The following is a 12506-nucleotide window of genomic DNA, read 5'->3' as shown; positions in this document are numbered from 1 at the left end:
CAGAGGAAGGCATAAAAATCCCCAATGTGCTAGAAGCAAATCCTACTTATTTAAGGAAAAAAATTCCTTTCTGACTCCAATCTGGCAATCGGAATAATCCCCGGATCACCGAACGTTCTGGAAAAATTAATGATTATAACATATAACATTGTAACACTCAAGAAAGTCGTCCAGGCCCCTCTTGAACTCTTTTATCAAATTAGCCATCACCACGTCCTCAGGCAGAGAGTTCCATAGTCTCACTGCTCTTACAGTAAAGAACCCCCTTCTATGTCGCTGCAGAAACCTTCTTTCCTCTAGACGTAGAGGACGCCCCCTTGTTACAGTCACAGTCCTGGGTATAAACAGTCCATGGGAAAGATCTCTGTATTGTCCCCTAATATATTTATACATCTATGACTATGGCTGACTAATTCATTAATGTCTTTATACATTGATGCAGTAGTTTTAACAAACTGGGTCCGAAATAGGCATGTTGCACACTTCAAGAAATTGACACATCTCACTTTACAGTATTGACACCTTGAAGACTTCCATTTGTTGCGGAGTAGATGAGGTCTCCAGTAGTCTTTAGTGTGGAACCCAAATAAGAGGCCAGGTAAATAATGCCCAAAATATTCTATTGGCTGAACCTACTGCCAGAACATTCTAATAAGTAATCTCCATTGGACTGTATATAATTGTTTGCATATTAGTAGTTGGTCTCTTTACAAAAACAGTATATGATAGACTGTACTACAAAGCCCCCTGATTAGAATAATTATACGTCTCATGAAGGAGAGCGGTCACATGAACTGGGTTGGAAGCTTGTATTTTCCTTACCTGCACACATTGGTAATTGAGTCTTTGGGCAGAAACACATTTTCAAAAGTGCATTTGACCTATAGATTTAGTGTTTCCATTATTGTAGACTTCTTTAAAGAAATTAGCTTGGCGTTCTGTACCCTGGTGTGCGTGGTCTTTATGCTCTGAAAAATGCTTCAGTTCAGACAATGCTTTGTATGAAAGCTTAATTGAGTGAATCATGACAAATAATCACACGGCTTTGAATTATTATTTTTCCTTTTGGTCTGTCCTCTGTGAATTTGCTCTTTGAAATTAGTTTCAGGCTGTGATAGAGAGTTAACTGTTTCCCCGAGATAACGGCTAAGCGTTATTCTTCTACAGATGAATACATATCTGCTATATTGTTTTTGGAGGAGTTCTTTAAATGTATTATTATATTCATTTATGATTTCATCTGTGTGGTGAAAACGTTATAGTTATGAAGATTATACAGCAGTACAAAAGCTAAGTTACACCCCTGTACGCTGAAGTCTAAAAGTCTACTTATTTCCCCCATCTATCGCCAGTACAAGGTGTACAATGTAACACAGTATCTTGACTTGGAAGCTTCAACCCTTTCCAATCCAATTTGTATCCTGGATTTCCTAGGGGGCTTACTCTTTTCTGCCATTATAAAATGGCGCTATCTGCTGGCTAAAGCCAGTACTACATTAGGTGACACGTTGGATAGGCTCAGACAGCAGAGAGGCTGGCAATATACAGTAAGAGAACCCAGACGGATGTCTACCAACATCGGAGGTGTACAGCCTTAAGTCATAATGTCTTCAGACATCAGACAGTGGATTGGAAAGGGTTAAAGGTGTTGGCTCAAGAAAACAACCCCTATACCTATGTCCTTTAAAGGCATCGGGACATCATAGAGTGGACCCCTCACTCGGGAGCCTCTCTATGACCCAAAGTAGAGAGCTGCTCAGTAAGAGTAACTCCGACTCTAGTAGCCCTACTTGTCAATTTATTAAATGTACCATCATTCATTTTAAGGGTTGCTATGTAATGCTACAATTCTAGTGTAGTAACTGTAGTGGTTTCCTTCTACAATACCAGCTGATTGCCAAAACTAAAGTAGTCATACACATTAGATGAACATCACCCTTACCCACCAATTTCGGCATGACCAGCTATACATCTGATGTGTGTAAGAGTGTGCTGACTCTCCAATGATGGCCGATGTTGGGAGGAAAGAAGGGTTGGGCATGTTAGATGTAACATCCCCTTGATTATTTTCTTCTAAAGGGAGATAAGTTTTTGCCAGAGGTGTCTTGCCAGAGGCTTGTTCAGCTTTCCGTAATGTAAATTCATATACTCTTGGCCAACTTGCATGGAAAGGTTGATGGCTATCTACAGTATATGGTCACTGGACTTTAACGTAAAAGGGGGTTGTCTTCATGAGAAAATTCTGATGTGTGACAGGTAATATATAAACATTGAGCTTTGGTTCTATTACTTCATACTATCGAAAAAGGTCACTATTCTTTCGGGAGTCTTAAAAGCTGTCTAACAAATAATTATAACAGCATTTTCCTTTAATGACCCTCTAATGAATTGTGACACTGGGATAGAGTATTAAAATTCTATTGGTCACTTCCTTCAGATATTAAAATGAATACTTTTATTTTATGGCGAGGTGAAAGGTGATTTCTTTCTTTTCTACCTTTTTTATTTCTACTGTACGGTATATTAATTGGCCATCTGCTCACTTAGCTGGCTCCACTTCAGTCTATCAGTAGTGTGGAGGTGAGGTGAAAATCTCATTAGCCTATTTTACTAATGTAGTTATTGTTTGTCAGCCATTGCACTGTTTTGACATTCAGAGCTGACTTTTACAACGTACTTCACAATATGTAGCTCGGCCCCTCCAGCCTGTCTATTCTTCACTTTCTTCCCGCCTCCAGGACACATGACCAGCACTCTGACAACATTCTGTGTCCTGCAGTTAATGAGGTGGATTTATCAGAGTGCTGGTCATGTGACTGTTAGGCTGGAAGACAAGTACAGTATACACCACCTGGTGGGGATAAGCTACAGAAGTGTGTTTTAAATATCGTCTGCAGCAGAATTAGCTACAAGCAGTAGTGTCATGTACATAACATTTGTGCCATGTGTATGGCAATAAGAATGTGTGCAAAAGACACATTGTAGTGAAATTTTACTAACAGGGTCGCAGACACTGAGAATGCAGCTTTGTCATAATTAACCTATATTATGTTTGACTAAGAGAGAAGTATCACACATGCTGTAGACTTTGAATTGTTGACTGTGGGGGGATGCATTGCAACAGTAAAACAAAAGAGCTTGGAAACATCACCTAAATGTTTCTCATTGTACTATATATAATTTGGCATACCTGGTTGATAAGTCTATGATACCATTTGATTATCACCTAAAATAAGTGATTACTTGAACACTATCCACACGCTGTGGAGATAATACATAATAACATACATTGATGTGTCCTCCAGATTATAAAGCCGCAGCATGCCAATTTGCGCTGTAGATTTTCATGTTGGATATCAATCATCCCTTCAAAAGAGTGTGAAATCCAGGGCAAGTGTACACGAAAATTTGTGCCAAAATCTGGACCATCTGGTGCAGATGTAGGGTGGATTTCTTGCTGCGGATTTTCAGCTGTGAACATAAAAGCAAGATAGTTTCTTGACCAGTACAGCCATGATATTAATAGAGATGAGCGAGCACCAAAATGCTCGGGTGCTTGTTACTCGAGTCGAACTTTTTGTAATGCTCGAGAGGTCGTTGCGAGTAACCAACCCCATTGAAGTCAATGGGAGACTCGAGCCTTTTTCAATGGACCCGCCGGAGACTCGAGCATTCTCTATCTCTCTCTCTCTCTCTCTTCTGAAATTTGATCGAGCATCCGAGCACCGCCTGGTGTTCGCTCGAATAACGAGTAGTTCCGAGTATGCTAATGCTCAACAGAGCATCAGGCTCGGACGAGCATGCTCGTTCATCTCTAGTTATTAACAATGTTATACATAGTTAAAAAATACTCTATTTGATTAAACAAACTGAATGGATGAGATGTATTGTGCACTTATAAAGCATTCCATGCACTTACTGAATTTCTTAAGATTTAACAAATGTTTCTCTTTTCTTGGCAGGTGGAGTGGATAGAACAGCAGGTTGTTAAAAGAAGGACAAAAAGGGATTATAAAGTTAGTAATATTCTTTCTGCCTATTTCAACGATCCCAAGTGGCCAAGCATGTGGTACATTGTAAGTAATTCTGGGAAATCTTCTACCTTTTCTTCATGGCAAGATGTATGACCCTGCTCCGTATTGCTGTACAGTTATGAAGAGAGTAGACACAGAAATGCGAAATGCTAGATTCTAATAGTGCAAAATGATTTTCAGTATTTTCATCCAGGTGCTATAAAAAAAGTCGTTAATTTAAATGATGGATACAAAATCTATTTAATGGGAATGCTCATGTAAAATGTCTGTATCTCTTAGACTATGGTCACGTCTTGGACATAGTCTGAGAGATACAAGTCGGTTCCAGTGAAACAAAAAGTGGCAAGTTGTAATATTAATGAGAAGGCTGTCTAGTTCTAGGAAGTGTTACAGGACCCGCTTCCTTCTCTTCTTCCCGGCTGCGTGTTTCTCTGGTGATGAGAAGAGTCATGTTATAGTTCTTAAAAAGAAGCAATTCCTGGAAACTACACAAATGTAACATTTGAATGAGATTTTAAATCATTTCATGTGCATCTAACATCTGGATGCTGTTGTTTTCTGCCACTGAAGACACGCCAGAACAAACAACAAAGAAAGTATGAGCATGACCGAATACTAAAGACAGTTCTAAGACAAGAATAGACAAAATTACGTCTTCATACATGTATAAATAGATCAGCGGAGTAGCTGTAGGAGTCACAGCTGTGACTTCTCCTCACCGCACAGAATCCCTAGATCCTTGGGATCTACATCGCTGGATTACTTTTGTTGGGGAAAACATTTCCCCTTACTGGATGCAGCAGAAAAGCCTTGGTAGAAGACTGGCATTGAGGCCATAGATGGACAATGCATGGGGCCGGGAAGAAAGGAGATGGCTTTTCCAACTTTCCTAGCCCATCCACGTTGCCTCTGCCCAGCCAACCAACCATCTGTGTAGATGAAGAGGGAGAAGGCTAGAGGAGGAGGACCTCCCCTCTTAGGTATCCTGACCCACGGTCCCCTATTAATGTCATCAGACTCTTGGTATCTCTGTGTTATCTCTAGTTATTACATATCAGTTATAAGTTGACTGAATCTGCTGATTTTGGTGGTTCTATCTAATGGATTATATAACGTGCTTGACCATCCTTTGATGGTGTTTCACAAAGGAGGTCTACTGGCAATATATCCCTCTGTATACCTGTACTGTGGGATACACTGCATACTTGTGTCACAGGTATATGTTGAGAGAAGCTCATAATGTATACTGTAAGTTTAAAATGAGATGTGAGCAGAGAGCGCTTTTAAATGGAGCGACTTTAGCGTTGGCACGTGTAGCCTCTTTATACAGGTCGATAAATCGTTCGCTCCTTCACTCGCAAATCGTTCAGTCGTACGCTTTCACTCTACCAGTAAATGAGAATGACTGAATGATTGGTATTTAAACCAAGCGATCAGCTAATGAGTAAATGTTGATTTTCGGGCTTGCATGAAATGAACGATAAGCGAACATGGGCCGTGTTTATATTGAATGATTATTGTTCAAATTTTAATGAGCCAGCCATTTTTTTCCCCGTGTAAAAGCACCCTAAGGTATATGGCCACACTAGAAGGGGAGCTACAGTACACCTAAAGCTTATGTAATCTCCAATCTATTGTTTAATGCAGGCAACGTTTCATTGGACGTGGCTAACTGTAATGTTCTTCAATGGGTCTACTTTCCAGCATTTACTCTAACTGCATGTATTAATTGATAAGAGTGCAATAGAAAAATCCACATCAAATTCTTCACCAAAATCCATGGATTGTGACGCAGATCCACAGCTGACTTCATAACTTCAATTAAAAGGATACGATCTGCTGCAAATCTGCATCAAAACCCATGTCAAAATCTGCTCAGTGGTGCAAATTTTGATGCAGAATTTGATTTCGGATTTTGGTGTAGATTTTTCCACTGCAGAAAATTTGCATCAAATCCGCTACGTGTGAATGCAACCTAAAGTATCCTGTCGATACTTTTTGAGTGATATTGCAGTGTCCGAGGAGCGGGCCCACAGCCAAGGAGATAGCAGGGTAGATTGAGGCCTTGTCACGGGGCTCTACCATCTCCTCCCCTAAGGGTAGCACAGGACCAGGTCCAAGTTACCGCTGGGAGAGTTTCATGGGGGTAACCCAGTATATGGTTTACCTTAACAGTCCTGTCACTCGTGATGCCACTGTTCCTTCCTCTGCAGTGAATCCAGATGGCAGAAATAATTAGCCCACACACAGGGAAAATGTTTAAGGAGCAAAGTCAGGAATGGTTGGCAGTGCTCGTTTACTTGATGAATTACAAAAACCACATGCCAGCAGGAAAATGGTGCAAAACTCAAAGCGGCGTGACATGGAGAATTCACAGGATAACAGATGATTCCACAGTCTCAGTTATCTGTAGGGTTCTGTTCCCAGCCACTCTCCTTCACTCTCTTTAGCTCTCTACCGGTCAACACTCCCAATTAGAAGAACAGGCACTCTATGCTGCATGGCAGTTCCTCTCTCTCTCTCTCAGTATTTAAGGATAACACTGGCATTGCCTGGGTAAAGCAGGCCCAGGGCAGGCTTGTGGATACCATTTCAGCCCACACAGTACAGGTGGTGTCTGTGTGGCTCACTTGCAGAAAGTTTATCTTGGGGCCCCTCAACTTCTCTTAATTCCTTAACACAAAGATGTAACTTGAAGCTCCTGGGCCCCAATGCAAAATCTGTAACAGGGCCCCCAACTATAATGCTTTATTCATAGTACTGGGCTCCCTATATGGAGAAGAAAGGCCTTATGGGCCCCCTAAGGCTCCTAGGCCGGGTGCAACCACATCCCCTACATCTTCTATAGTTACGCCAGTGTCTGTAATGCATTCTCTGACAGATACCAAAACGATTCAAACTGTATGAAGAACTCGGAGCTAATAGGTACAAGATACAAGGTGATTGGTGCATGCAATCTGTGAGCAGCCACAATATCATGACATCAGTCAACTCTGGAAGGTAGAAAGATCGCGGCGTCCTTGTCATACTTTCATCACAGTTTCTTTCATCAGCGAGTAGAACTGAAGCAGACACAAAGGTGTATTTTACATTTTCATATAAATGGCATGTCTTCATGCATTAGAAAGTGATCAGTTGGCGTTATGCTGCCACACATCAGTTTCACAATTCTAGTTTTTGCAAACCTTGATGAATTCTATCAGAGATGTCAGGACAGCGCAATATAGTTTGAGAGGAGCAAAATCTCTGTGACAATAGAAATGCTGTGCTTTGAAAGTGCATCTGGGGCTAGACTATCACAGATCCATGCTAGTCGACGGCTTGGGAATGAATAAATACAGATGTACTGCTATTGAAGGGAAAGATAGACATAGCATACGGAATGATAAAAGTCGGGAGATCAGTGGGCGTTAAATCATTTCTTCTTCCAGCACATTTCATTGTGTGCATTCACTTACTCATTACGTAAAAGTTAGAGAAAGTTTTGTAAAGTTCTACAGGTTTTGTTTCATGGCTTGTTGTTTGCTAAAATCTACCACGGTGCACAGAAAATGTACCGCCTTTAATAGATGCCCCTGACAAAGATATATATCTAGTCTAATACAAAAGCACACAAACGAAGTTTCTGATTACTTTCATCAAATCTTATGTGGAATCTACCCAAGGCCGTTTAAACCATCAGGCGAGCTAGGTGTATGCTGAAAGCCCGGAAATAGTGAAGGTCTAGGAAGATGTAAAAAATGTAAAAAGAATGTGAAGGACGAATACGCTTTTATAACATTTTAACAGAAAGCACTAAAGAGTCACTCTGGGGATTTTGTTCTTCATTTATTATGTAGCTCTTTCCCCCAGTATATAAGGGATATCTAGTATCGCCTTCTTTTTTTTAAATTCCTTTTTATCTGAAACTCCTGGAGTCTTTCTCCTCGGGTGGTCATGTGATCTAATTACGAACACCCAAGATTAAGGCCGGCTACACACGATCAGGTCGGATTCCTCATGAGTGGCCACAGGTCGGATGGCTTCCATTGACTTGAATGGAAGCCACCCATCTGCATAAAAATACAGCATGCTGCAATTCTTTTTTTCCGGCAGGTGGAAAATCGAAGTCGTTGTCCGCTCGTGTGAGCCGACATGTGGATGCTCTATTGGTTTAAATTGGTGCAGGATGCCATGGATCGTCCACGCGGGAGACTATCGGGGATTCCGCAATTCAAACCCGGTCATGTGCAGCCGTGCATTCCTGTGCAATGGACTGTACCACACAAGCACTTTAGAAGGGGACATAAACTCTTATCACAGTTTCTACTGATGATTAGAGGCTCCTGTCACACAGTTAGAATGAAGGAGATAATAGTTCAGCTTCCTGACTGTATGTTTATGGTTTGTAGCTTATTTAGGTGCAGTACTGATATTTAGTACTGATAATGACATTGTCCCCTCAGCAGACAGAGATGTTACAGGCTATAGCATGTGATGTGGTGCTGATGCACGATGGGATTGATAGCATAGAATAGTGAGAAGGGAGACCGGGGAAAATCTCAGCATCAAGATGGTGCCTGATGAGTATTGGACAGGGGGCTGCACTGCATGGAAGTGACTGCAATATACATAGGAAACGTCCAGACTGTAACAGGCAATCGGATGAAGGGAACAGGGATGGAAAAATATGTTTTCGCCAGAGTGTCCCTTTAAATATTTGTAAATTGAGATTTTCAGAAAAAGCCTGATCACATGTACTTCCGGTAGCCCTTTTTCAGTTTCATATATGTAAGTATCATGCATGTGCGGACGGCTGAGTCGTAGTGTGTGCAGATATATGTATGTGTGAGTCTGAGAGAACAGAAAACAAGGGAAGAACAGTTGTAGCGGATAGTCACACTAAGGGTTCCTTCACGTATGCACAAATTTGCACACTTCAGCACAACGTATTTGTGCTATTGAACGAGGTCGATTTGTGCGAGTGTCTGCACATCGTTCTGCACTTTTTACGTATGCACGGCCTGTTCTTATGTGCGCGCAGCACCCCACCTATGCCCCATTCTGATTTATGAGGTCCAGATGTGTTCTTTTCACCACATTTCTGTGCTGTAGTTCATGCATCGCTTTGCATATTGCGTACAAATTTGCTCACCCCCATAGACTTCTATGGGGCACAAAAAGAAAATGTGAATGAATCTGATGAAGACAATGGGTCCTATTCTCAGCGTATTACGCCCACAAATTTCGCGTGCCCGTGTGAAGGAGCCTTAAATCAGTTCAGTAAGCAAACACCTAAAGTCATATTAATACTCTTCATTTACTGTATATAGCCCCAACATATGGAGTGCAGTACAGAATCTTACGCAATGGGTGGAATAGTTTCATCCTCTTACGATGTGGCTTTCCATTTATATAGTCGTTACTTTGTGTTCCCTCTTCCTTAGCATCGGAGTGTGTGACATCGTTGCTCTCGGCCCCTGGCCATCAGTTCCGTGGCTCTGTGCCAGTGCAATAGTCTCTAATTTGATACAGTGGAGCCACGTTGGATTTTAGACGAGGTTCTGGGAAAAGAATCCGTTTCGAAGCATTGTTCTATAAATGATGTTTTGCTGAGTGAGGTGAGAGGAAACTTTCCTCCTCGGTGGGTTGTTTTATTCTTCATTCAAGGTCCCATACTGTTAATCTTGATAGACTTTTCCAGGTGGACAGGCAGAACACACTTCATTACTATACGGCATGTAAGGTGTCTGCAGCAGCATATACGGTATATAGGGGGCACATCCTTCTCTGCATCTCTTCATCATTCATTATCCTGTTACTACTGAACTTAGTTTCCCCAATCTTGAAATTATTTAACCAGTACAATATATTTACCTCTTCCTGTGAAATGGGAAATGAGGAAAAAGTCATTTTTTTATTGTGAAAAACAGATTTTCTGCAAGTAGTTCTCCAACTAAGGCCAGGCGGATTTGTATTGGGGATTCCGTAATTGCCGTACACACGGGTGATCTGCGGTACAATGTGAGCAGTGAAAGGCATGCATTTTCGCTTTTTCGTTCACACTCGCGGATCCAAATTGCGTATTTCGTGAGCACAAAAAAAAAAATCATTACATGCTCTATTTTGTCGCAGAATCCTCATAGTCAACCTCTATTGATGCCAATGGAGGCCATCCGACACAATTAATATTGTGTATAAGCTGCGGGTCCCCATGTCAGCTTTAAGCGATGGTGTGAGAAATACAAATAGGAAGAAAAAAACTGTACTGCACATGACCACCTGCAAGCCTCTGCGATCATACGCAATTCAATTACTTGACGAACGTAGGGTCACTGGCCAAGCTCACACCTGGAATCTGCTCCGGGCCTGCCCGCATGCAGAATCATAGAATCATAGAATTGGAAGGGACCTCCAGGGTCATCGGGTCCAACCCCCTGCTCAGTGCAGGATTCACAAAGTCATCCCAGACAGATGTCTATCCAACCTTTGTTTGAACACTTCTATTGAAGGAGAACTCACCACCTCCTGTGGTAACCTGATCCACTCATTGTCAGAAAGTTTTTTCTAATATCTAATCTGTGTCTCCTGCTTTTCAAAGTGAATGGAAGCAGGCCGCTGGAAGAGATCTCTGAAGCGCTTTGCTTCCATTCATGACTATCACTCTTGCATGAAAGCACAGGGGCGATAATCATTGGGAAGACTGTTGGGCACTTCCTGTCTACAAGTACCCTAAAACTAGGAGTAATCACAAATTTCACCGGGGCTGCCAGGGAACTTTAGAATGTATATTTTCTCAGATTTTCTAACTTATTTACCTGCAGCCCCTTATCAAACTAAAGACTGGGGTCCTCGTATCTGATGTGCAGTAATTTGGTGCTCCTCACATTTCATTGGCACTTCAAGACTTGATTTGATACTTCAGCCCCTTGTGCCGCCTACTCTTTCCTCAGACTTCTTGTTTCTGCCCTTTTCCCTCCTTTACAAACAGGCAGATTCATGGAATTGGGCTGGAAAGTATTCTAATTTGGTCTTCAACAACAATCTGGCAAGCTTTCTGTTTCATATAGTAAGAAACTAAGGATACCACCTCATTGCTACCTCTGGGAGTCTTTTTACACAGCAGTGTTGTTCCCACTGTGGGTCTATGTCTTGGGGTTCTGTCAGAATCATCAAAAATTGCATTCAGATGGAACTCTAGATGGAAATATAGATTGTAACTCTTTATGGACATGACCTAATTTGGTACTTAGAGAAGTTGTGCCAAGGCTACAACCCCTGTTCATATGCCATCATAGAGTAGGATCCCATTCTGGTGGACCTTGTGCTGTCCTGGTATTACATGTTGGCCATTCATGTGGCTAATCTGTAATTCTACATTTGCCACTGCAGGTGAAATATATGGGTGGTTGTAAAATCAGATGATTGCCGGTGGTGCCCAGAGTGGGACCGAGGGCCCAGGCAATGCAATCTTGGATGGGCTGTGTAATTTGGCAAAATGTCTTTAACCCCTCAGTGACCAGACTTTTTTACTTTTTTTCCATTTTCGGGTTTTCCTTCCCCCCTTTAAAAAATCGTAACTCTCTTATTTATCCATCTACGTCGCTGCCTGAGGGCTTGTTTTTTGCGGAACGAGTTGTATTTTTGAATTGTACTATTTAATGTACCATATAACGTATTGAAGAACTTTTTAAAAATTCTAAGTCGAGAGAAATAGAAAACAAAACGACATTCCGCCATCTTTCAGTGCGGTTTTTTTCTGTGGCGCTAAAACTGCAACAAAAATGACATGATAACTTTATTCTATGGGTCGGTATGATTACTACGATACCAAACTTGTATAGGTTATTTTTCTGTACTACTTATTTATTTTTTCAAGTTATTTAACTCTTTAAAATTATTTTCTGTCTCCATCTCCTGCACACAATAACTTTTTTATTTTTCTGTCTATGTAGTTGTGCGAGGGCTCATTTTGTGCAGTACGTCCTGTCATTTCCGTTTGTACCATGTTGGAATACTTAAAACTAGAGATGAGCGAGCACCCAAATGCTCGGGTCCGCGTTATTCAAGTCGAGCTTTTCGTAACATTCGAGAGCTCTACTCGAGTAACGAACCCCATTGACTACAATGGGAGACTCGAGCATTTTTGTATGTGGGACGCCAGGTGCCGAGCTTTTTTTCCTAGGTTCGTCTCTCTCTCTAGCTCTCCATACCCCAGACAAAAAATTTGGCAATGATGCGTGCTGCGTCGCAGTGTGGAGGGGCCAAAACAGGCACTTCACAGCGGGGAGGAGCGAAAAACTGGGGTGGGGTCAAACACAGCTTGATGCTCGTTCGAGTAACGAGCACCATCGAGTACGCTAATACTCGAACGAGCATCAAGCTCGGCAGAGTATGTTCGCTCAACTCTACTTAAGACTTTTTGATCGCTTTTAATTAGATTTTTTCTTGGCAACAGGGTGACCAAAAAAGCGCATTTCTGGCAGGTTTTTT

The 12506-nt window shown here is 41.6% G+C and overlaps 1 protein-coding gene across 3 annotated transcripts in view; it reads left to right on the top strand.

Moving 5' to 3' along the window:
- PCSK5 (proprotein convertase subtilisin/kexin type 5) overlaps positions 1-12506 on the top strand; it is a 436962-nt gene that overhangs the window by 75692 nt on the left and 348764 nt on the right. For all 3 annotated transcript variants that reach the window (XM_066604156.1, XM_066604155.1, XM_066604154.1), the window contains exon 3: positions 3963-4076. In XM_066604156.1, coding sequence (XP_066460253.1) covers positions 3963-4076 — 114 coding nt within the window. The remainder of the gene's footprint in view (positions 1-3962; positions 4077-12506) is intronic.

Source organism: Eleutherodactylus coqui, chromosome 5 (genome assembly GCF_035609145.1).
Source record: "Eleutherodactylus coqui strain aEleCoq1 chromosome 5, aEleCoq1.hap1, whole genome shotgun sequence".
NCBI lineage: Eukaryota > Metazoa > Chordata > Amphibia > Anura > Eleutherodactylidae > Eleutherodactylus > Eleutherodactylus coqui.
Note: the sequence above shows the minus strand (reverse complement) of the source record. Positions and strands in the feature narration are given on the sequence as shown.